The 26,317-nt window shown below is 46.2% G+C and overlaps 1 protein-coding gene across 1 annotated transcript; it reads left to right on the forward strand.

Annotated features, from left to right (window-relative positions):
- The first annotated feature begins 14,116 nt into the window (after positions 1 to 14,116).
- NKX6-1 (NK6 homeobox 1) lies at positions 14,117 to 22,637 on the forward strand. Its single transcript, XM_004472690.3, has 3 exons — positions 14,117 to 14,802; positions 16,452 to 16,624; positions 18,826 to 22,637. Exons 1-3 carry the CDS (start codon positions 14,124 to 14,126, stop codon positions 19,078 to 19,080), a joined length of 1,107 nt encoding a protein of 368 aa, XP_004472747.1. The 5' UTR covers positions 14,117 to 14,123; the 3' UTR covers positions 19,081 to 22,637.
- Positions 22,638 to 26,317: the final 3,680 nt, after the last annotated feature.

A 26,317-nucleotide genomic window follows, 5' to 3' on the forward strand; every position in this document is an offset into this window, starting at 1 on the left:
AAGGACCAGGAAGGAATGAGGGTCCAACAGTGAGCCCCTGATACTAATGACTATGCTTGTGAGCCTATACACCTGAAATAAGAACAAGGCCTAGAGCAGCACTGTGCCTAAGAGTTCCCTCCTGACAGCCTCCGTGTTACTCAATTGTAGCCAGTCTTGAAGCCAAACTCAGCATGTAAATGCAATGCCTTTCCCCCAGCGTGGGACATGACACCCAGGGATGAGCCTCCCTGGCACCGAGGGATCACTACCAAGTACCAGCTGATGATGTAACTAGAAAATGACCTTGAATTAAAGGTTCATCGTGGACCAGCAGAATATCCCTGTCTACATATAATAATAGGAGTTAAAAATGCTGTTTGACCTAAAGAAAGGGGGAAATGGAAAGGACAAATGAGTTTATATGGCTATGAGTCTCTAAAAAAGAGGCTGGAGGTTGTCAGAAGGATTGCCCTTATGCACACCTGAGCAGAGTCTCAGAGACAGATAAAGTAGATACAACCCCAGGTACTGGTTCTTTTGAGGGCTAAAGAGACCCACAGGTTCTATGGCCATGGCAGATGGAGTTCACTGCCATGTCAGTTGGCCCTTCTTTGGAGCTGGTGTTTCTACGTGATGGAGCTGGACTCAGATGTGATCTCTTTTCACAAGCCTTTCATGCTACTTTACTGGAATTGTAGTTGGTGCTGGGGTTTAAGATTTATCTAGGGGATTTGAATCTCTGGACTGACAATATGATAGCCAGGCCCCGAGCCTCAACAGACTTCAGCTCCTACACTCTGATTTATTGGACTTACCCCACTCAGCTAACATGGAGTTGAAGAAAGTCAACCACCACACCATGGAGCCTAGAGTGCCTACAACTGAATGCAGGAGGATTGCATCCAGTATCCATGTGGAATCTAAGCCCCCTCTTGACATAGATGTGGAATGGACACAACCAAGCCAAGGTCCACAGGAAGGAGGAATACAGTAAGGATTAGAGTGGACTTAATGATATTCTATTCATGAACTATTGTGGTTAATAATCGAGAAAATGTGGCATTGGTGTGGAAAAAGTGGCCATGGTGGCTGCTGGGTGTGGGGAATGGGAGGAAGAGATGAGATGTAGAGGCATTTTCGGGACTTGGAGTTGTCCTGGGTGGTGCTGCAGGGACAATTGCCAGACATTGTATGTCCTCCCATGGCCCACTGGATGGAACGTGGGAGAGTGTGGGCTATGGTGTGGACCACAGGCCATGGGGTGCAGTGATGCCCAGAGATGTACTCACCAGATGCAATGGATGTGTCATGATGATGGGGGAGAGTGTCACTGTGGGGGGAGTGGTGGGGTGGGGGTGGTGGGGGTGAATGGGGACCTCATATTTTTTGAATGTAATATTTTTTAAAAATGAATAAATTGAGTAGAATTTGAAAAAAAAATAAACCATGAGCCAATAAATTCCTATTGTTAAGCCAAAAAAAAAAAAAAAAAAAAAAAGAAATACAATTGTAGTGGCTTGGAGCTATGTACCCCCAGAAAAAACATGTTCTTAAACTCCATCCATTCCAGTGGGGGTGGACCCATTGTAAATAAGATGTTTCAGTGAAGGTGAGGCCCAAATTAATCAGGTTGGCCTTTAATCTGGATTACTGGAGTCCTTTATAAGTAGAGTGAAAGTCAGACAGAAAAAAAAGCCTCGGAGGGAGCAGCCAGATGCTGAAAGCCAGCGGAACCAGGAAGATATAGAAGCCAGGAGAGGCTGCCACGTGCATGGCCATGTGACAGAAAAGCCAACCTGGCATCCCTGGCAGCCAGCACCTGAAAGCCACAGTCTTCTGGGAGAAAGCATCGCTTTGATGATGCCTTGATTTTGGACTTCCCCTAGTCTCAAAACTGTGAGCTAATAATTTCCCATTGTTTAAGCTAACCCATTGCATGGTATTTGCTTTAGCAAAGAGGACTAAAACAGGTTATCTTCATAAGTCCATTATCACACCACTGCTTCTGTTTCTGGACTTCATTTGTATCTGAGATGTAGGCACATATTTTTTTTTCCTTAAACTATTTTAACCACATTTGCATTGGTCCATAATTCATAAACTGAATTATAGATAGGCAGTAATGCCATCCTTCTAGTAAGTATCTGTGATCTGCTGCCCATAAAATACTCATTTTAATTAATAAGTTAATTATAAAGGAACTCTGTTGCGGGTTCCTGTGGCATGAGCTACCCCTGTTATGGGTCTTAGAACACTGAGGAAATGAATGCAGTATGAAATGATTTGGCAGTAATCAATCAACATAATGTAAACTATGTCAAATTAAAATTGAGGGCCTAAATGATCTGTGATCACACATTTTCTCCATTTGTTCCAAGTACAGAAGCTGCATACAGCCAGCAGGTAGCAGCCTCCAGGAAGCAAGTCCTCTGGATGCCAAACCACAACTGCCAGTTAACAATATTTTCGGCTGTGCCCTTCTTGAGGGTTTGCTAGGCTTCCTCGCTTGTTTCCCGGTTCTCGTCTCATAGTCTCCTACCTTGGGACTTCATCTAGTTCATATGGGCCATAAGGTCACCTCTTTATATGCAACTAGCTATCGACTAATTATTAAGCCCATAGTTGTGAGTTTTGAAAGACACCACAGAAATTACTTAATTTACTCTCATCTTCACCCATCACTACCTTGCAAATGAAAGTTAAATAAGCTGCTGGTTTGGGACTCTCAAATCCTAAACCAGGCTACTCTCAACCTAAGAAAGGCCAAGGACCTGAGAACTATGGCTGATTATGATACTTGACTTTTGTTCTCATAGCAGACTTTTATGATACCTGACTTTTGTTTCTCTTTGACTTAAACTCTTAAGGAAGATTCTTAATTATGGTTTGGGTAACTCAGATCTCTCTTTTGTAACCCTGGGGTGGGGGGCATCTCGGTTAATGTCCTATACCACTGATTTTAAGACATTAGCTGTGTGTTTTAGGTTTAACTAACTCTAAGCTAACTCTGCCATGGGGCGAGTGAGATGCTTCTGGTCCCTTCTTTGGCCTGATCCTTTGCCATCTGTCTCCATTCTAGTTTGTTCTGTTTTGTTTTTCACCTGATTGAGGTGTGTGCAGTCAAGTTCTACAAAAGTAGATCCAGGAGATTGTGGGCAAACTCTAATGGAAGAACTCAAACATATGACACAACTAGAGGGAAATATGAGGAAAGCTAATTTTTTCAAGCTGAACTCATAGTTTCCATCCCTGTGAAGCAATAGCCTTTCCTCACCTCTCCATCTATGTCAAGCATACAAACTAAGCACTTAGTAAGTACTAAAATGTATTTTTGTATCATCTCCTTGCCTGTCTCCTCTTTTGTCAACATCATGTATATTTCTTCCTTGAGCCCTTGACTAAATGGTCTTCCTTCTACTTATAATGTTCTTTTTTTTCCCACAAAGATTTCTTTTCCAAGCCTCAGTTCAATAACATGGTGCAATTCTGAATTCCTCTGGCACTTTTTAATAACAAGCTCTAATACAAATTGCTTAATGGTTTGCAGACGTTTCATATAACACACTCAGTTTCTCCAAGGACAATGAGAACACCTCAGGGGCAAGAGCTGTGCTTTCCATATCTGTTGAATTTCCGCAACAATACTGGAGCACTGAAGGTAGTAGTAAATGCTAACTGGTTTCATTTAAACCTAACTCATAACCTGGAGTTCAAGATTAATGTAGCTACATCTCCTTTATTTGTGTGCACAAATATTTTCAATATTAGTCAATGCAGCAAGATCATGGTCAAGAAGAAAATACATATGAGGTAGTGTTGATTGGCAGATGTTAGGCCTTGACTGTGTACCAGGCACTGTGCTAGGTACAGGGATGCAAAGAGTAGTAAGCCATGGTCCTACCCTCAAGGAGCTTATAGTCTGGTAAGGGAGACAAATATGTAAGCAAGTAGGTGTAATATTGAAGAAGGGATGGCATTCTAGGCACAGAAGAACATTCATAAAGGTGTGAAGAGGGGGCCGAGCATAGCAAGTGTGTGGGTGGTGGTGGGAACATGATAGTGGTGAGAAGACAGAAAGAGCCATATGGGAAAGTGGATGTGGCTCAATTGATAGAGTATCCATCTACCATACGGAGAGTCCAGAGTTTGATCCCCAGGGCCTTCTGACCGGTGTGGTAAGCTGGCGCATGCACAGTGCTGCTGTGCGCAAGGAGTGCCGTGCCAGGCAGGGGCGCCCCTGAATAGGGCTGCCCCATGTGCAAGGTGTGTGCCCCGCAAGGAGAGCTGTCCCACGTGTAAACAGCTCAGCCTGCCCAGGAGTGGCACTGCATACAAAGAGAGCTGACACAGGAAGATGAAGCAACAACAACAAAAAAGATGCAGATTCCCAGTGCCGCCTGATAATGCAAGCGGATGCAGAAGAACACACAGCAAATGGACATAGAGAGCAGACAATGGGGGGAAAGGGAAGAGAAATAAATAAATATAAATCTTTAAAAAAAAAAAAGAAAGCCATATGGTGGCAATTCAAAGTTTGACAATAAACTTAAATCATCTACCAGCATTGTCTAATAGAGCTTTCAACAATGGTGGAAATGTTATATATCTGTGCTATCCAATATAGCAGCCACTAGTCACATGTGACTGTTAAGCATACAAAGTGTGGCTACTGTGATGGAGGAGCAATAATTTTAATTATGTTTTTTTTAAAATTAATTTAAACTTAAATGACTATATCTAGTTTGTGATTACTTCTTTATATTGCACAGTCCAGAATTAGGCAGCTAAGCTCAATGCAATGGAGTCATCTGGGTTATATGTAGAATTATAGATTTCATTCCAGAATTAGAGAATATAGATGTCTATATGCTCCAGGATGGCAGGTTCAGGAAATAAGGATGTGACTGTGGTCAATGAATCTGACTTGTCACATCAACTTTTGGAGCTTTAGTTTTTTCATGGTTAAAATGACAGTAATGTCTTCCTCACAGGTTCTGGGGAGGAGTAAAGGAGATACAAAATGTGAAACTGCTTTGTAAACTTACTATGTGTGAAAACACTTTCTAAACTCTAAAGTTCTAAAACAGTGATCTCAATGGGGGCATTTTGCAATGGGATGCTTTTTTCTTTGTCAGATGGTTTGGGGCAATACTGGCAGTTAATCAGCAATTCAGGGAATTTAGATCTCCTGCAGTGCATAGAACACTCACATAAAATGCAGAATTATCCTAAACCCAGTACAAATTTCCCAATGAACATTAGTGTAGGCAAAAAACCTACTTATTATTATTGAGCCAAGAACTTGCTCTATTTTATATATAAATGCAAAGCAGTTTTTATGTTGTTTAATAAATAGCAAATTATACAGGAAGGTAATTCCCATGTAAATTAAGGGAAGAACAAACCTTGTTTCAGTCAGAATTTTACCAAGAGCTATATACTATTTCTGATGATCAATACAAAAATGTCAATGCCAGTCATAATATTTGCATCTCTTTTGTCAGCCTACATCTGGAGCTATTGCATTCATCCTGCTTCAAACTGCATATAAGTGAAATAGTCTCACATTTCATTATGTCTTCTAGAGTAGACTGGTTCCATGCATTTGTATGTAGAGCTACATGTTATATTGCATTATTATAAATTACTTTCTTTTTATTTTTTCCTTTATGTTATAGTTGAGGCTCTTTATCAATTTTAAAAATATTATGTGTATAGGTAGATTAAATTACCTATGAATATCATTTCAGTATAGTAAATGGGCCATAACCAAGTATTTGTTATAAAACAAGTCTACCAGATCTGAAAGGGTTGAGAACCACTGTTTCATACAAATGTGGTTCTTGTTATCATTGTTTACTGTAATCTCTTAGCTTCATCAGAGGGTTGTCCACATGTTTAAATAACACAAATTGGGGGGTCTTATATAACACACTAGCGCTTTCATTCATCAGGCAGGGCATCATTTCTGTGATGCAGGGGAGAAGTAGCTAGACTCACAGCAAACCTCTTGGGGATCTCTGCTTACTTCCTTATGATTTCAGATAGCCTAGAAGATGCATGGATGTTCCTTTAAAATTTTGGTCCTAATGTGGGCAGAGGATGCTTTTCTTTCTTTCTAGGAGCAATTCCTAGATCATGCTAGAACATTTAAACAAAGCCTTGTTAACAGCAGAGGGAAAATTAAAATGGGGAAATGGGTATCATAAAACTAGATAATATGGTTTTTGTAAGGTATTCATCTTCAGTTTGGGGTTCCTTGCAGGATTTGCTCCTTCCTAGATCCAGTTTTGGCATGTATATGACAGTGTTTATCTTTAACCTCTACCATCCAAAGCACCATGGACAGCTTCAAGTTCAAACTAAAACAAGGCAGACTCTGAGTAAGAGAACCATTTCCTCTTTTCTACTTATCTAAGACCTGCCTTTCAAGTATCTCCTCCAAGGACCTGCCTCTTCCATGGATGACTGATGCCAGGAAGGTCACTTCCTTTGAGTCAATTTCACCATGTACACACAGGGGTCTGCAGTCTTTACAAGATCGTTTCTACAAGCAAATCTATAAAAAGATAATGCACTAAGTCCAACATCTATTCGAGAGTCATTTATTAGCAAGACCAAGTGCCAGTTTTAAATAAAGAGTAGCTGATTTACTCAAGATCACAGCTAGAAAGAAGCTGAGCATGAATTAGAACCTGGTTGATTTTCTGAATCCCAAGCTGATAGATAGCACAGCCTACTGGTTGTCATCCATTCTATTCGACTGGGCAATGCTTCTGATTGGTTGATGTCTCTGCCATGCAGATTGTAAATGGCTTTAATTTCATCCTTATTCATTTCATTAATCCATGATACCTGAGGCATCTCAAAAAAGTAACCAGGTATTTTCTTGGTGGCCAATGGGATAATTCACATACTTGGCGACTTTGTAGGGTAAAAACACAGAGTGACTTGCTGGTTTTAAAGGTTTTCTTGCCTTGCATGGCTTTGTAGAAGTATAGCCTAGGGAAGTGGACTTGGCCCAATGGATAGGGCATCCACCTACCACATGGGAGGTCAGCGGTTCAAACCCTGGGCCCCCTTGACCCCTAGGCCTAACATTATTTTCAGGAATTAAACTCTCGTTTGTGTGGTCTAAAAAAGAATTCCAAAATCCTTTTTAATGTTTTACTCATCCAATAAATATGAATTGTAATTTATTTTCTGTAAAAAAAAATTCACTTTTTTTTAAGCAATCTTCAATATTCAGAGTGCTTTTTAGATGCATTTAAAATCTTTTCAATTATATGAGGAGCAGTATAATATAGTGGTTAAAAGCCTCAACTCTGGAGTCAGATTGCCTAGGGTTTAAATCCCAGCATACTCACTAGCTGAGTGATCTTGAGCAAGTTACTTAATTTCTCTGTGCTTTAGTTTCATCATCATTAAAGTGGTGATAATTATAGTACCTAATTCACAGAATTATTGTTGAATTAATACTCTAAAGTACTTAGAACAGTAAACATTCAGCATTAACTATTATTATTAGTATGTCATGAAATTCTAAGAACTAATGGCAAGGTGACCTGAGGATCTGAAGAAGTTAATACAAAATGAGAAAAAAGGCAGGAATCTTGGCAATGGAGCACAGTACCTCTGTGCAAGATTACTCTTTGTTAGAGTAAGTTGCACCCAGGTCTTCTGACACTTACTTGCCTATGGTCTTTTTCACTTCACAGGAGATGAAGTCCAGGAGATTTCAAAGCCAGATCAGTGAATAAGGGAGGTTATAAAACTTGGTCAGAATATATTTTATACCCAATCTGATATCAACCATTAAAATAAAGCATAGAATAAAGACTGCAGAAAATGTGGAAAGGAAATAGGCCAAAATATTAGCAGTGTTTGCCACTGAAGGTGGGACCATGGGTGACTCTTTGTCCCATCCTTTGTAAAATTCTCTGTAGTTTCCAAGCATTCTGTATTGAGCATAGTATTGTTCTGAGAATCAGAGACAGGGAAGGAATTTGTAGAAAACAAAAAATAATTACACTAAAATTGAGATTTGCTTTATCACAATTGAGCCATTTAATGGAGGGGAAAGGAGGATAGATGGGGAAGGAAGATTTAAAATCTAAATTTTTATGTTAGAGGGGATTTGCTGTTTATCTAAAGCAAGACTTGCCAGACCACACTTCACTTTATTAATTTGGTGTTTCAGATTAAATTAAGCAAATATTAGTCAAATGGCCTGGCAGTTATACACAGGCACATCGTTTCACTGAGAATACATAATAGTACTTTTAACAGAACCCGGCTGCCTTCTCTTCCACAGGCGGAATGAAACGCTAAGAAGTTTTTTTTCCACAAGAGGGCGGTAGCTGTTCAGCGTTTCTTTAAAAGACCTAATGAAGGAACCTAGCGCGGTAAGCGACATAGCAACGCAAGTAAAATAACTTTTTCTTACCCAAGAGCAAGGAAACGCATACGTGATGAGGACGATAAGAACAACACTGACACACTCACGCACACCCAAATCAGAAGCAACGACTTTTTAGAATATAAAAAGAGGAACAAGTACAGAATCGTCAAAAATTACCTAGAGTAAGTTCAACGGATGCTATTTGTACAGTTAAAATCTTTAATGACCATTCAAATCAGATGCTGTTTAACCTGGTGACTTAAACTGGCTTGCATTTTGCTCTGTAGGGAAGTTCCAGAAACTCGGAGCTATTCCATCATTTGATTACACGTGGGAGCCTGTTTTCCAGAATAAAGTTCAAAGCAAATGGGTCCCCCGCAAGCAAATGGAACTCTTCAGAAAATATTTGGAGAATACATGGTTTTTGCTTTGTTCAAGTGTAAGGCCAGTTTTCTTTCTAGGAGGGCATTCGTGTTTTCTTGCATTGGCTCTGATTCCTAAGCTCTGGTTTTGATATTGCAAACATTTCTGGACTTCAGTATCTTCCATCCACTTGGACCTGTCGGAAGCCTCCTTCGGAGCGCACTCTCGCCTGAGAGGGCTCACATATTCTGCGCTGCCCCTGCGAAGATCGCTGAGGGTCGTCTTGGTGTGAGGTTGGAGATCTTTTCGGTAGTAGAACCCACCAGGCTGTAACAGCCATCCCGTGCCCACGCGTTTGGTGTCGGCCTAGACTAGGAGAGAGCTCGCCTACCATTGGATGCTAAAGTGCTTTTCCCCACGGGACATTTGCTGGCCCCTCTCTAGCCCACCCTTCCCAAACTGTCTTTTTAATTCCTGGTCAGCAGTGGCAGCGGTCAGGGGTCCAGTTCCCACCCCACAGTGCTGAGAGGAGGCAGAGACAGATGTACAGACCGTTCGCCCCTTCCCCGGCTCTCCTCCGAGACTGGCTTGGTCCAAGCTTGGCGGCATTCTTTTTTCCCTGTATTCCTACTTAGGGGTCGGCTGCTCCGCGCTGACTTAGGACATTCTCAGAAACCTACCCGCACCCCCCGCACCCGGGTTCAGCCTAAATAAGCCCTACTGTTCTGGAGAAGTGGAGTTATTAAAGAAGTCATTAGATACTTGAAGGAAACATCTCAGAAGGGTTTTGGGCCCGAAACATGAACTTAATTCCCTTCATTTCTTTTCCCTTTATGGGGGGGGGGGGGTAAGGGGGTGAGTAAAGAATTAGCTTATTTCAACTACACTCGAGTCACTTGACTTTAATATATTTGGGGAACAATAGGCTATCACCCCTCCACGGAGCAAAGTGCTCCCCTGAGCGCTGAATATAAGTACATTTACTGAGGTTTCCTTTGCGTTCCTTCCACGAGTTACCCTGAATTAGCGACCTTTCCTTTAATTTAAAAGAGACATTATCAAAACGCGCTTGGCCTTTTTGAGTCTAGCCTTAGAAGGTAGGATGGGCAAATGCATAGCGCAGACTACATCTGAAAGCGAAAAACAGTAACCGAAAAACAGACGTATTTCTTCCCAGCCTCAAAGAAAGTAGAGGGGCATATCTCCTTCCTCACTCCTGTACTTCTGGCCCTTTTCATCCTCAGAATTTGCCAAATTGCTTTCATTTATTTTTCTATTAAAATGCAAATCCCGTTCCCATCTCTTTCTCCCCCTCCGCCCCCCCCCTCCCCGGGTGTATATATACTCTGTTCAGAGACTGCGCGGGGGTCGTCGCGACCACGTGTTACATGTTCCGGGAGGTAGCTTGGAAATATCTGACTTTATTCGGTCGTGGGCAGAAAGGCGGGAGAGTCCCGGGGGTCCCCGAGGGAGAGCAAGTTCTGATTCTCAAGTGCGTTTGAAAGGCAGAGAGTAAGACCCTGCCGGCCAGAAACTGGCCTCCGGCATCAGCCTGGGGGTCCGCTCGCCCAGAACTGGAGTCCCCGAGGTGGATTTAACCCCGTGGCTGAAGCCCGAAAGGCCGCGGCAGCCCATCTCCTGCGAGCAGGCCCCTCGCTCTCCTTACTCCCAGCTGGAGACAAGCGCAGCAGATCGATGACAACCTGCACAAGGCAGGAGGTAGCCGCCCTGCTTTCAGCGCCAGGTAGTGTGCGCCTGGAAGACCCGCTGCCCCGCGCGGGATGCAGGCAGCCGGGGTTCACCCCAGGGAATCGAGGTACACAGACTCCAGAATTTTTTTTAAATTTCATAATGAAGAATAATGCTGCTGATTTAATTCTGCAGCGTGAGGAATAAATGGAAGCGAACGAAGGAGATTTCTGGCGCCTAGCTTTGCAATTATTTACCGATGCTATTTATCGAACTATTTACTATTTACCCGGAGTTTGGGTCGAGTTCAATTTCAATCTCTCTTTTCTCTACTCCACCCACTTCAGTTCAATTTTTCTGTCTCTCTTTAACACCTGCCCCTCCCACTATCGGATACCAAGTTGACAATGGAAAAATGTTCAACTTTTTCTTGGGTCACAGTATTTACATGAAATAAAAGGGAGGGGTTCGCTTGTTGGAATTGCAGTCTTGGGGGATGACCAGCATCTTTCTCTCTCCATTCCTACCTAGTCCTGGAGAATGTCGTGTCCTGCCGGATGTGAGGCAGTCGCCGTTGGTCCAGGCGGTGGCTCCAGGGAGGTTTGTGTGACATCGCCGGGACCGGATCTCCCAAGTCAAAAAAAAAAAAAGTTTCGTTTGCAACGAAGCGAGAGGCAGAGGAGTCCAGGCTCCCGGGTCAGGGCCAGGCTACTCGCGCCTCCCTCCTCCCCCAGCCTCCAGACTGCGGAGGCAGATTTGAGACCCAAAGCCCAGAAGGGCATCCTCGCGGGATAAGGCACACGGCCCCCCACCTCAGCCCTCCTCTGAGGCTGGTTCGTCTTGGCCCTACCCGTTAGAACAAATCCCCGAAGGATTTCGCCTTCCTCCAGGTCAGATTCTCAAGTCTATGAAGTGAAGGATTTAGCCCAGGCTGGAAATAAATGAAAAAGGGTGGAGAGGAAAGCGGAGACCCAAATAACAAAAATAGCATAACTTCTAGCTCATAAGTGAATAAAAGAGACAACAAAATAAGTAAGGAAATAAATAAATAATCCAAACTCAAGCTTAACCGACAGCTTTAAAAGACCAGGTTGGAAAGGAGGGTTACCCAAGCGGAGCAAGCCCCGCCGGCCATTCGTGCAAGGATCCAGGCACCCAGAAGCCAAACTCCATCCATCCGTGGTGCCGCTCAAGTTTTATTCTGGAAACCTTGGGGGTGGGGGGCGGCATTTATTTCTGCTTTCTGAGCATAAAATTCGGACTTAATAAACTCATCCAAATTGCTGTAGTGACCGCACCCAGGTAGCCTCCTGAAATCTCAAAATTGGGCAAGGGGCTTCCTCCTTGCTCACAGAGCTCAGTCCTGCCGGGGTCTTAATCGGAGTGGGTTGGGAGAGATGGAGAAGGAAAGGAAAACACCATACAACTCCTAAACACTAAACAACCCACCACCGCAGCCCAGAGCCAAGAGATCTCTATCTCCTGCAACAGCCCTGAAGGTGAGAGTAGAGAGCAGAGTTTCAGAGGTGGTTTTCAAAAGCTTACAGTCCTCAAGTGCCCAGATACATCTGTATCTAAACTCTCCACTGGCGTTGTGGTGACTCTGCCCCCGTGTAAACAAACAACAACAATAAAAAAATAAAAGTAAAAACGAAAATTAAAAAAACAACACAAACCTACTACTCCCAAATCTAAACATCATAGGCGAGATAAAATTCCCGTTAAAACTGATTCCGTTCCTAGCGTTGAATAAACCCCTAAATAATGATCTCGGGTGGGGTGGGCAGAAATGAAAAGAAAAGTGAAGGAGAAAGAACAGAGAAGGAAAGCTGAAAGGGTAGGGGGTGGCAAATATGGGCGAGGACGCTCCTCCGGCCTGCAAGGGATTGCAGACATCCATAGGCTTAAGAAGCAACAAATTAATTTACACAATTCCGGGAGAGCCCAGATGGCCCTTAATCAATCCCTTCAAAAGAAGGAGCCAAGCCAGGGCTGCCCCGGCTGCCTGCTCCATTAGCTCTATTTTGCAAGGAACCCAACTCGATTCGAGGTGAGGCGCAGCTAGCTCTTGGGGTGGGGGTGGAGGGGGCGAGGAGGGTGACGCGAGCGGGCGAGGGGGGCGGCAAAGGAAGAATATGAACTACTTTTCCATAAAAGGATTGGATTTTCATTATTCTTCTCTTAAAAAGTAATACCCTCTTCGCCTCCGCTCCCCCCTCCCCCTTCCCATTTTATTTAACACAATTAATTGAGGAGCCCGCTCGCCCGGCGGTGCAACCGCACCACTCGCCAGGCCCCGCCCCTGGCCCCGCCCCTGGCCCCGCCCACAGGATGATGGCGGTGGGGCGGGGACTAGGCGGGCGCGGCCTCGAGGCCCGCCCATTTCAGCCAATCAGAGGTCGCGGCGCTCCCGGATGGGCGTGTCCCAGAAGCGCCGCCGGGTCCCAAGCTGCGCGCTATTGGAGGCGATGGTTACGCCCCCGGCCGAGCCCCGCTCCAGCCCCGCCCCTCCGCCGCCTGGGAGTGACGTCCCCTCAAAGTTCTCATTTTGGTCCCCCTCTTCCCCCTCCCTTTCGTCCCCCCAGCTAAAGAGGGGTAGGGAGCGATGCAAATGTTTTATTACCTTTGAGAGCTTCATCCGAACTGTCAGGCCCGGAGGGAGAGGCGAGGAGATAGAGCGAGTGGAAGAGCGCGCCGAGGGTCAGCTCGGCCGAGGACAGAGGAGCGAAGCCTGGACACGCCGCGGAGAAAATGCGAGAGGGGAGAGGCCGAGGCGGAGAGTGAGAGGGAGAGAGGGCGCTGGGGGTGGGCGGGGGTCTCCGGGCCCGGGTGCGGAAGCGCACCGACGGGAGGAGTCGGGATCCAGACCGTCCGACTTTGCGCACTTAGTTTTTGTTTTTCTGTTTTGTTTTGCTTTTCGCGTTTTCCTTTTCAATACCGCAACTCTAGTGCCCCGCGCCCAAGGGGGAAGGCGGGTCGGCGCGCCGAAGCGGGGAGCCGCGGGGATTAGTGTCACGGTCCTTTCTGGCGCAGCGGCCGCGGGCAGCGCGGGCGGAGGAAGCCCGCCCGGAGGCGAGATCCCCCCGCGGCTGGATGGACTCGGCCCCCGCGCGCAGCGAGCGGCGAGTGCGAATCTGCCTCGAGGCCGGAGGAGCAGGGGCCTCGGAGCCCTGAGATCCGAGGAGGGGAACCCGCGGGGCCCGGCGTCCCTTGGACCTCCCCAGAGCAAGCGAGCCAGCCTCCGCTCCCAGCAGCCAAGTGGAGATTCGGTGACTTAACTTTGCGACAAACTTTCCGGGGCCCGGGCTTGGCTTTTTTGTTGTGCTTATTTCCCGGGGTGGGGGTGGGGGGAAGATGAGAAGTAGCGCCCTTTGAGCGGCGAGGAAAAGTGAGGCAGCGTGAAGAGACCGGGACTGAACCTGGGACGCTCGTAGCGAAGGGACCACGAAGCCCGCCCGGGCGCCCGCTCGCCCCACCGCCTCCAGCGTGCCGCCTTCGGACTTCTCTGCTTCGCGGCTCGGAGAGCAACTCCCGGCCGCGCCGTTCTCGGCCCGGTTGGCGGCTCGCCTCCGGGTGCGCGGAGCGGCTCCTCGTTCGCGCCTTCGGCCTCTGCGGTTCCCCTGAACCCGGCCGGCGGCACCGCCCGGCGCCCTCGCTGCGCGGCTGCGGGCTCCGGCCCGGCCGTGGGATGTTAGCGGTGGGGGCGATGGAGGGCACCCGGCAGAGCGCGTTCCTGCTCAGCAGCCCGCCCCTGGCCGCCCTGCACAGCATGGCCGAGATGAAGACCCCGCTCTACCCCGCGGCGTACCCCCCGCTGCCCACTGGGCCCCCCTCCTCCTCGTCCTCCTCCTCCTCGTCTTCCTCCTCGTCGCCCTCTCCGCCTTTGGGCGCCCACAACCCCGGCGGCCTGAAGCCCCCGGCCACGGGGGGGCTCTCGTCCCTGGGAAGCCCCCCGCAGCAGCTCTCGGCCGCCACCCCGCACGGCATCAACGACATCCTCAGCCGGCCCTCCATGCCCCTGGCCTCCGGGGCCGCCCTGGCCTCGGCCTCGCCCTCCGGCTCTTCCTCCTCCTCTTCCTCGTCCGCCTCCGCCTCCTCCGCCTCGGCCGCCGCGGCCGCCGCTGCCGCCGCCGCCGCCGCCGCCGCCTCGTCCCCCGCGGGGCTGCTGGCCGGCCTGCCCCGCTTCAGCAGCCTGAGCCCGCCGCCGCCGCCGCCCGGGCTCTACTTTAGCCCCAGCGCCGCGGCCGTGGCCGCCGTGGGCCGGTACCCCAAGCCGCTGGCCGAGCTGCCGGGCCGGACGCCCATCTTCTGGCCCGGAGTGATGCAGAGCCCGCCCTGGAGGGACGCGCGCCTGGCCTGCACCCCTCGTGAGTACCGCCGCCCGTGCCGCGGGCGCCTGCGGGTTTGCCTGTGCCGCCCTCCTCGGGTCGTGGCCCCTGGGCGTGCGTGCCGGGAGGTCCATCCTCTCGCCTTCGCAGGAGTTTGGCAGCGCCGGAATTGCCCGATTTAGGCTGAGCCAGGGCGTCCGGCGAGGGATTTTCGCTTTCCTGGGCTCCCTTTCCAAGTGCCTCTCTCTTTCCAAGTCTTGGGTGCGCCTCGGCGGAGCCGGGGAGCTGGGGTTCGTGTGGAGCACAACGCGGTGTCGGGCGTGTCTCCTCCGAGGCCTGCGCGGCTCCCGGGACAGCCCTATGAGGACTACAGGCCGGCCGGGCGCGGGCTGGAAAGGTGGGGAGTGGAGGACAGGCCGCTGCGCCCACGCGCGGCCCCAGGGCTTTTTCCGGCTCCTGCCCGCCGCCAGGACCCTACTCCGTTTAAGCTAGCGAATAGGTGGGGACCCGCAGCTGCAAGCCCTACACGGCCGGGAGCAGGGCGCGGGTATTTGCACGCACGCCTCGGCTCACGGCGTCCCTTTCGGTCCTCTCCGTACTCGCACCCCGGGTACACTCGGCCCGCGTGAGCTCGTCGAAGACGGGCGGGCGGCTCCCGGAGCAGGGCGAGCCCCGCGGCGCTTCTAACCGCTCCGCCGCGGGGCCCACGCTTTCCCCCCTGCCTGCGCCCTAGGGGCCGCGACGCGTTGGGCCAGAGCACCGGGAGGGACCTCGTGACTTCCAACTTTATAATACGAGAAGGAAGAGTGAGGAGGGACAAGGACCGGGGAAAATGCAACGTCCCGCGGAGACCTTGCTGAGGCAAAATGAGTGGCCCCAAGATCACTCGCCACTTCTGGGTTTGTTGACCGCGGCACCTGGGAGGCTCCCAGCCTTCCAGGTGGCGTTCAGGGCCCACCCGGAGGTCTTTATCTCACTCTCTCCTTTGCTTTTGACCGAGGAGTCGAAGTTTCTAGTCTCCCGACCTCTTTCGTGCGACCCAGCGGTAGTAACTGCGGCAAGTTGCGGGAGCCGGGTGGAAGCTCCCCTAGGAAGATCGGGGGCCGAGGGCGGCCCAGGCGGGCGGGGGTGTGGGGGAAATGCTATTGTATCTGCTTTGGTGGCCGTGTAGGTGCCGCAAACAAAGGCGGCGCCCCCTCCCCCTAGGCTGCGGGCATTGCGGCGTTAGACTTGGGGCGGATTTAGCTCTCTTGGGTCCAAAAACAAGGCACCCTTTGTTCTTCAGCACTTCCCGGAAATAGGTTAGGGAAACGCTCAAGGAAAAAAGTGGTTATTCTAATGTAAAGAAAGACTCCGGGTCCCGTCACTCTTCCCTTATTTAATGGGGCCTCGCGATTCGGTTCCGCGAACTTTAGTAATGGGCTGCCTCGCTGTTTGACGTCGGCTTTGGGCAAAAGATTCCTTACTACTGCTCGACCCACACCCGGCTACTTGAAAACAGGTGGGCGCAAAAAAGGCGAAGGGAGACGCGCCCCAGGGCTGGAAGCACCATGACACTGCTGGTGCCCACCACAGACTAAGCTTTCCTTTCCCACGGCAGCATTATTTTTCGAGTTCGTTTCTTTTCAGTGGAGTCACTTTTAACTGATTGTGGTTCCCCTTCCCTTATTGTTTATCGATTCTCGCAGATCAAGGATCCATTTTGTTGGACAAAGACGGGAAAAGAAAACACACGAGACCCACGTTCTCGGGCCAGCAGATCTTCGCCCTGGAGAAGACTTTCGAACAAACGAAATACTTGGCGGGGCCCGAGAGGGCTCGCTTGGCCTATTCGTTGGGGATGACGGAGAGTCAGGTCAAGGTGAGAGGACCTCGCTAACGTCTCAGGACAAACCCCGCGTCGTGCGTGCGCGCACAAACACAAATACACACATCCCAAACTAACCGCCGCCGGGTGGTGCGGGTCTTGAGTAGCCTGGGGAGAAGTTGAGAGCAGCCAAGGGTTGGGGGTGTGGGGGGCTTACAAAGACTCCAGGGTCTCGCGGGCGAGCAAACTGTTGATGAACAAAAGAAATCAAGCCCCGGCCTTTTAAATTAGGTTAATCTAGATAGCATCATGAGCTAGGGGAACTAGCCATTATTAGAGAATAAAGTCATTACCTAAATATCAGTCCTGAGCATCGATCATGACAGAAGTTTCTATTTATTCTATTCGTAAATATATTCAAGTTATTGTGTGTGTGTCTATGTGTGTATATATATGTATATATAATCTTCTAGTGTAGAGCAGTATTGTGGTGCTACTATATTAACTTTTAAAATTGCGGGTTTAAAATAAATCCACAGGATCTAGCCACTTACCATGGAAAAACCTGTTTTCAGCTTAGCTGAAGGCAATCACTTTGAAATAGTAATTTCCCAAATCAATTGATAAGATTATTACTGATTTATAGGATTGAGTTCTGCTAAAAATAACTTTATTGATGGATTTAAGATATTTTACTGCTTATGACAACAACTTCTAATTAAAATGTCAGTTGCTTATAATTGAGTTGTGTAATGCATTTCGAGGGAATCAAATTTTAGAACTCTTTCCCTGAAAAATAAAGCGATTGAGCCAGCTTTCTAAATTAAATCTGATGATTTCTTGTAGTTCCAGTACTCCCCTTTGTCCCTCCTTTTCATTTTATTACATTTGTTTCTTTAGGGGTATGTCTGTTTTCATTACTTATATTGTTGCTCTTTAAATTAAGTAGGAATAACAGCAATGTCTGCTGGTAGGGTGTATTTCCCCGTGTACAAACGTCATAAAATACATTTCAGGAGTGATTTTGCATATGACCATTAGAATGCCATCAGAATTAAAATTATTTTTGCTGTGAGTTGGTGCAGAGCCTACCACAGCAGACTGGAGGTCTTCATTCGTCACCGTAAATATGTCTGAATAGCTAGCAGTGAATTATTATAGTTATATAAAGAAAATTAAAATCACTTTCTTAACAACTCTGATTCCCTAGATAAAATACATAACAGATGTGAAGCATAAAGAGAAGATAATTCAATATCTTTGGGAAATTGATTATTTACCGCTGGTGTCTTAGCTTAAAATTTGTGTGAAACATGGTGTCTAACATGAATAGCCTTAAAATATTTGTATATAAAATGAATGTCTTGGGGAGGAACAATATTAAAATATTTTAAATAACAGGCATAATATAGTGAAAAATAATATAATTGACAAAATTTTAACTTTTAAAAATAACTACTTGATGAAAATTCTAGTCTTTATTTTGCTTTTATGAAAAACATTAAGCCAGAGAAACAGGGTGAACCAAACTACTATGGTGATTTTGACTGAGCTATTATTTTCATGCATTTTATATTGGTTATTGTTAGTGATCTGAAGTTTGTGTTTTAGCAGAACTTTTTTTTTAACTTTACATCATACATTGCACGTGTAAATAAGAGTGGTGGTGTTTACCTACCATGTTTGTGTATATTCAGACCTGAGATAAGTGAGGCACACAGATGTCCAAAAGTGAAAAGGGGAGAAGAGGTAATTGGAATCGATAAATGCTGTGCTTTTCCCACAAATCACACTAAAAACTGAGTAACCAGATTGTTGGGAATTCCTTAGTCTATGAAAGTAAGGAATAGAATCACAGCCATTATCGGGCGACTTTAGGAAGGGAAACATTTTCTACTTCAAACTATAAAGTAGAGAAATGGACTCACTTTTAGGAAAACTCACATTAAGTGTGCTAGTTTTGTTTTTACTTTCTGAGAAATCACTCACTGACAACCTCAATACCCTTGTGTTACTATCGCTATGGCAACGGCAGTTCAGTTTGTTGGTGCCTGTTACTCGGAGGAACCCAGGGCGATGGAAACCGACTTTGACGGCCCAGACAAGGGAGGTCCCTGAGGGAGGGTGGCAGGCCGTCAGGGGGGCCCGCAGGCGGGACCCCGGGATGCGCGAGCGGTTAGCCCTGCCTGGATCTGCTCGCGTTGAATTCCTTCCGCCCTCGTCTCCCCTCTGCCTCCCCCTCTCTCGGCCCCCAGGTCTGGTTCCAGAACCGCCGCACCAAGTGGAGGAAGAAGCACGCGGCCGAGATGGCCACAGCCAAGAAGAAGCAGGACTCGGAGACCGAGCGGCTCAAGGGGGCTTCGGAGAACGAGGAGGAGGATGACGACTACAACAAGCCCCTGGACCCCAACTCGGACGACGAGAAGATCACGCAGCTGCTGAAGAAGCACAAGTCCAGCGGCGGCGGCGGCCTCCTGCTGCACACGTCGGAGAACGAGAGCTCGTCCTGAGCGCGCCCGCGCGCCGCCGCCCCGGCCTCCGCCTGCGGGCCGCCCAGGGCCCGCCCCCGGCCCACCTTCCGCCCCCGGAGCCCGGAGGACCAGGCCCCGCCTGGGGCCCTTTGCTATTTTCTGAGATGTACATATCTATTTTTTTAACCTAGAAGTGGTAGGGGGTGGGGGTGGAGAGAGAGCTGATAAGAACGGAAAAGAGACCACGACACGCACTGTAGAAACACCGCAGCGGAAACCCGCGGGCACGCGGCCACCCGCTTAGACCCCTGCGCTCTGCGGGGCGCGGCCCCCGCGCCGCGGGTCCCTCCCGCAGCCGTGCTCTCTGCCGCTCCCGGCTGCGGGCGGTGTGAGGCGAGGCGAGTCTGAAGGGTCCACACGCCCCGCGCGGGTACCGCGGAGCCACGCGCGCGACCGCCGCAGAAGGGAAGGAGGACGTTTCTCCCCGCAAACTGCTGTGCCGACTAAATTAACCTGTTGAAGGCTCTTTGTAAATAAATCGTGAGTCACACTGACTAGAAGTTACTTTATTGTGAATATTTAAAATGTAAAATGCTTTTTTCAATTTGTTATAAAAGGATGGACCCCTTTCCTCTCTCACCCCTCCTTTTTAAGGAGCTGTTCAAATCCCACGGTCCCTTTTTGTTCTGAATTTAAAGTGAGAACGGTAGAAAAGGTTCTCCATCCGCCCCCAGCTCTCTCCTCTGCTCTGGATTTGTTGACTCTGCCTTTCTCCCTCCATCCCTTCTTGCCCAGCGACTCCCCTGGATCTGCGTGGGGTTCCCGCCTCCAGGACTTGACGTAGAAGAGTGGGAACCAGAAAAGGCCTTAGACCTGCTTCTCCGTTCCTCTCTGAAATTGCACAGTCGTTTGTTGCTATTTATTAGTGATTTAAAGAAAGTATTGGGGAGGGAGGGGCGACAATAGCTTGTATTTAATTTAACTCCTTTCTGCTAAAAATACGTGTTAAAGTAGATGGTGGGAATTGTTACAACCGCTCTGGGTCAAGAACATAAAAATCCATTTAGTTGTGTAATTGAATTTGAAGTGTTTTGTATCATAAGAATACTATAGAATATGTAAATTGTTTTCTTTTTTAAGCTGATAACGGTGATATATTAGCATCTTTAACCTTTATTAATTTATATAAGGAATTCGGTTTGTAAAGAGAAGAAACCCCCTTTGCAAGACCAGTTAAATGTAATGCACTTTCTGTTTCAAAGGATAAATCAAATTAAAAAAAGGAAAAGAAAAGCAGTTTGAAGACGTCTGTTGCCTTGCATGAAAGGGTACAGATCTTTGGATTTCATAAGAGATCTCAAGTAATACAAGTCAAGACCACAAAAATTTTTATATCATTTCTTAGGTGAAACAGCGGTTGCTTAATTTTTTTTCTTTTTCTTTTCTTTCTTTCTTCTTTTAGAAAAGTGGGGTCACATCTCTTCACTCCTGGATAGAGACGATAAAAGAAATGCAGTCCCACTCATAGGGCCTCTTAGAGGGACTTGTTAGAGGCTGATTCTGATGTACATGTTGTCTAATTTTTCCCTGATAGCCTTTTCCTTTCTGAGGAAGTCCCTGGAGGCTTTGGAAGGCCTCATTTCCATATATCCAAGATAGCTTTTCAGTCAACCCCTAGCTCCTAGCTCAAGTAGCTTAGAGGAGGCAGAGGAGCTCGCTGGGGCAGTAGCACTGCAGTTTGATGCTAACATTTCCCGCCCTTGCATACTGTAGACTGCAGAAGACTGCAGAAGTCAGTGGAAAAGCAACAGCCCAGATTTTGCTAAACATTAAATTAAGGATGCATTTATAGAAAGCTTCCTCCAACTGATCTTTGGAGTTAAGGAAGCAATGTCATGGATTTTCAGACTGAAGTTGCAAAAATATTGAGAATCCCAGGGAAAGGGCTATATCAAAAATCTTTTTGTTTTTAGGCACTTAGCTATTGGCTCAGTGAAATGTAGTTATACCCTTAGCGTTTCAGGTTAATGAGCTTGTGTTCAAATAAAGAAAAATCAATAGAATTCACTAGATTCTTCAGGCTAGTGCTAGGTAAAGAAAATGTGGCTCAGTTTTGTTCCCTTGAAAACTAAAATAAGTGTGAAAAATTGGGAATGAAATTACCTGAAAGAAATTATTATGGCAAACATTCCCCCAAAGTGTGGTTTAATAGAAAGAAAGGGTGTAAAACTGCTATTTCTTAGTTTTTCTCTATTTTGCCTGTGAAGTTCCCAGAAGTTTCAAACAGAATTTCTGTGTTCTTAGCAAGACTGAAGTACGTAGACTTGTTAGAGGAAGTTGTTTCAAAGGAGGTTTCGCTGTGCTGGGGTGATGTAATTTCAGTTTTAGCTGTACACTACAAAAACTTTGCTTTCCTTTCCTCCCACATGCCCTCTCTCCATTTTTTTTCCTTCCTTCTTTTCCTTCTCTTCTTTTTTCTTCTTTCTCTCCCTCTCTCCTGCCCTCCCTCTCTCTCTCCCTTCTTTCCTTCCTTCCTTTCAATTTATTTCACTTTATGAAATAACTGGGAGGAGATGGACATCACCCTGCTGCGCTTTCTTGTTAATTTGCAACAACTGAAAGTCCGTTTTCTGTTTTTCTATTGTACCTTCACTCAGAACTCTTCTGCTTTGAAAAATCAAGCAATTTTTCATTTATTCCTACTTTCTAAGAAAAGAAAATTGAAAATTCACAATGTAACTTGAAGGCACATATTCACAATATAATTAGAAATGTTATTCCTGGATTATTAATAGTTGTAATATAGTAGTATTAATCATAGAAAACTTAGACATGAGATTGAAGCACTTTCTCAAGAAATAGAGGTTAAAAGTATTTATTTCAAGTCAGAAATATGGAAAGATATCTCTCACAATTCCTTTAGGAAGCCTTCCTTCTGAGCGCTTCATCTGTACATTTAGAGCACCTGAGACGTTTGAAAGCTGATGGTCTGGACTCCACCCTATAGACAAATGCACAGCAGGCAGACAGGGTCCGCATGCTTTCCTGCCTGAGAACTGATGTGCTCTGAGATGCTGGGTAGCAGCTAGAGTCCGGTCCTGGGGCCAGACTACGCTGAAAGTCACTTCTTTTTTCCAGTTGACTGCAGCAGTGACTTAAGGTTTCCAGCCAATTTACTTCCATCTCAGACTCCAGCTGGTCACCAGTTGCAAATGGCCCCATAAGAGTGGGAAGTGAGGGAGAAGTGGGTGGGTGGGGGCATCTTATCCTGCTCCCTTATCTTGGTTGGTTTTGTTTTGTTCCGTGTGTGTGCAAAAAGTATAGTTTCTCAGCAGAGTCAGTATGCTGAGGAAGCTCAGGAAACACTATAGCACAAGCAACGGAGAGTTAGAATCATTTTTCATTTTGGCTCAAACTTTTATGGCATTAACAACCATAAGTATCTGATTGGGGCTGCCAGCTGGTTATTACATTTAAGGGGGGTCATGATTTAAACACAAAATCTTCACAGTAAGTGGCCTGATGGACAACTGCTTTAAATAATGCTTACAGGGGACAAAATATCAGCATTGGAAAATAAAAAAAGAGAAAAACAAGTATTTTGATTGTTTTATGAAAAGATGGGTAAAGTGCTTTTTCACTTCTATTTTGTATATTTGAGGGTATGTGTGTGTGTTTCTTTTCCTAAAAAGGAAAAGTCAATTAGGCAGGTGAGGGATATGGAGTGGGAGGGAAGGACCCTGAACATTTCTCTCAGATGTACCAGGAGTCACATTTCCTGGCTCCTACTCAGTTGTCATAGACCCCAAATTCCAAGCTCAATTTTCCTAGTTGGTGATTAATCTTCTCTTTGGTGCATATTCAGGGGATTCTATAACTTAAAATTCTCTGCCTTCCTTCCAAGAAGCTGTGGTATACTGAGAGGCTTTCTAAGCCAGTGAGCTCTGTAATCCACTTTTCGTTTCCCTCCTTGAGAGACAGTGAGAAGAATGGGAACCAAAAAACACTCATTCTCCTCTGGACAAGGGTGCTTTGCCTTGTCTCTTAGCATATAGACAATATGAACTGGAGGCCAGTTCTTCTTGGAAATACCTTACTAGGTAACAGAGTCTGAAGTTACATTTGGAACCTTTTGAAGACTAGTATCATGTAGATGAGTATGTTATTAGATGCGACACCGACTTGGGGAGAGCCACACTGCCTCTGAAACTGGTCATAAGCAGGGACACACACACATACACACACACTCACATTGGAGAGGTAACATTCCATTTGGGACTGCCTAGCACAGAGTAGCTTAAAGAGACAGCGACTCCTTTGTTAATCACTGAGAATAGGATCTAGGAATAGCAAAGGGGGTGGGTGGTAGACTTCATCTATAACTCCCATTTTAGGCTAATTTGGACAGTTTTTTCTTCACTAAGTTTTCTCTCTCCTACTACACACACATAGCAGAACTCCCCTCTCCTCCTAAGTATAATTTTGTTCTTATTTTTTAAAGCCAGCCCTTCAATTCACTTCCTTTTTTTTGATTGGGAAATGCATATTCTGTTCAGCAGTCTTTAGATTGCAAGCTTCAGAAAAGAAAAGAAAAGAATTCTCCCTTATATAGTCCTTTTGAAGATCTGGTGAAAACCGTAATACAAACTCCCCATCTACTAATGTAAAGCTTGACTGGGGGATAGTGATGGTATGAAAAGGATGACAAAAGAAATGGGGTATTTTCTTGAATTTTAGCCTCCAGCATTCCATAGATTGACTTGGAATTGTTCCCCTAAACAGAAGGTTATTCTAAGCACTGACTCTCCAGGCTTCTTTGATCTAACTGATCAGTCATTTCAAAGATAAAATGCCTGGATATGGTGCACCCTTTGTTCTCTGCCCTGAACCAGACTGTCCCCTTGCATATCACACTCTTAAGACTCTAAAAAGTAGAGCAGTATGTCTCTATGTGTTTAATATCTTCTGGTGCAAGATCAGAATTCTCACCTGGAACTTCTATTTTAGTACACTTTGAATAATGAGGGCTAGTTTGTATGAAAATAGATATTTAAAAATGGATGCCTTCCTCAATCCAGGGAAAGAAAGAGTTTTTCACTACATGATTTAAATAGGTGCATACGGTTTTTAAAGAGGAGCCCTACCATCTCCCTAATATATGTCTACATTGGCAAAGCCAAAGGAAATACTATGGTGTAACGATCCTTACTACAAGGGACTGATATGTGGGATTGAGCAAGAAAAGCATTACCCAAATCCCCTTTACCTCTATAATATTGAGAATTATTTTGGGGATTGCATAAATTATGGAAAAATATTAGCCATTACCAGTAAGTTGTTTGACACCAATATGCTTTTATAGAACACAGAAAGTAAAGGTTACTAAAAATTCATTAGTAGAGTTATTACCATATGGTTTAATTACCTTCAAACATGATGGACTTGTCATCATGACTCCAATCTGAGCCCCATTCATGGGTCTGCTGTTTGTAGTAATGCTTCCCTTCATCATAGGAAGCTTTGGCCCTTGCACTTGATGCTACAGCTCAGTTCTTGAAAAGAATTTTGTAAACCTTTCCTGGATTTTTCTTTTCCCTCACTATACTTTTTACTTGGTCTTTAAGGACTTGTCTATTTTAATCCCAAATCCATTTTGGCAAATGGTCCCAAGCAAATAAAAGGGTCTGAGGAATCCTTTATCTTTGCCACAACCAGGAGATCACATAGTGGTTGCAAGCCAGATTACCTGGTCTGAATCACAGCTCTATCATCAACTAGCTGTGCAATTTTTGTCACATGATACTTCTCTGTGCCTCAGTTTTCTCATCTGTAAACCTAGTTCATAGGGTTGTTGGAAGAATTAAACCAATATAATTGTAGTTGGTGTTGGGGTTTAAGATATATTTAGGGGATTTGAATCTCTGGACTGACAATATGATAGCCAGGCCCTGGGCCTCAACAGCTTTCAGCTCCTACAATCTGATTTATTGGACTCACCTCATTCAGCTAAGATGGAGTTGAAGAAGGACAACCACCACACCATGGAGCCTAGAGTGCCTACAACTGAAAGCAGGAGGATTGCATCCAGTATCCATGTGGAATCTGAGCCTCCTCTTGACATAGAGATGCCACGGACATAACCAATCCAAGGTCCACAGAGAAAAGGTGGCATTGGAGTGGAGTGGGAAAAGTGGACATGGTGGCTGATATGGGTATGGGGAATGGCAGGAAGAGATGAGATGTGGAGGCGCCTTTGGGACTTAGAGTTGCCCTGGATGGTGCTGCAGGGGCAATCACTGGACATTGTAAATGCTCCCAGGGCCCACTGGATGGAATGTGGGAGAGTATGGGCCATGATGTGGACCATTGACCATGAGGTGCAGAGATTCCCAGAGACGTACTTACCAAATGCAATGGATGTATCATGATGATGGGAGTGAGTGTTGCTGGGGGGGGGGGGGGGGGAGTGGTGGGGTGGGGGTGGTGGGGTTGAATGGGACCTCATATTGTTTTTTTAATGTAATATTTTTACAAAATCAATTAAAAAAAGACAACCAATATATATTGCTTAGAACAGTGCCTGGCACATAGTGAGCTGTCGAGATTGCATTGTGGCTCTCTCCTTGTTCTCCCTTGGATCACTGGGAAGTCAGCTGCCATATTATAAGGATACTCAAGCAGCCTTATGAAGAGGTCCACGTGGTGAGGAACTGAGGCCTTTTCCTACAACCAGGACTAATTTGCAAATAATGTAAGTGAACTCTGGAAACAGATCCTCCAGCCCCAGCCTTTACATGACTCATCTCTGACCAACATCTTGACTGCAGCCTCATGAGATGCCCTCCATGTTAGCCACTCTTCTGAGCTGCTCCAGGACTCCTGACCCACAGAAACTGGGTGAGATACTGTTTATTGTTTTAAGCTATTGAAGTTTGGGATAATTTGTTAGGCAGTATAGATAACTAATACAGTATCTAGCAGATCTATCTCTGTTCTCTGAATAAAGAGTAATGTTTAGAAGGCATGGATTCTTGAGGGTGGCCTCTTCCACAATTACCTATGAGCCGTTTGAAAATGCCACCAGAATGACATTATGTAGTGTCAAAGAAAGAACCAGTTAACGTCATTAGGGTCAGAGGACTTAAGGCTTGGTGCTGGTTTCTGTTTCCTGCCAGAAACTTGATCCTAGCAAGTCGCTTAACTTCTGTAGGCCTCAATTTTCTCATCTACAAAATTATCTTCATAATAATCATTAACCAAGGTTGTTGTGAAACTC

This window comes from Dasypus novemcinctus, chromosome 1 (assembly GCF_030445035.2).
Source record: "Dasypus novemcinctus isolate mDasNov1 chromosome 1, mDasNov1.1.hap2, whole genome shotgun sequence".
NCBI lineage: Eukaryota > Metazoa > Chordata > Mammalia > Cingulata > Dasypodidae > Dasypus > Dasypus novemcinctus.

Coding starts and splice junctions, on each gene's coding strand:
- NKX6-1 (XM_004472690.3), top strand. CDS start 14,124: ATGTTAGCGGTGGGGGCGATGGAGGGCACCCGGCAGAGCGCGTTCCTG. Junction 14,803..16,451: donor GCGCCTGGCCTGCACCCCTC/GTGAGTACCGCC, acceptor CGATTCTCGCAG/ATCAAGGATCCATTTTGTTG. Junction 16,625..18,825: donor TGACGGAGAGTCAGGTCAAG/GTGAGAGGACCT, acceptor CTCGGCCCCCAG/GTCTGGTTCCAGAACCGCCG.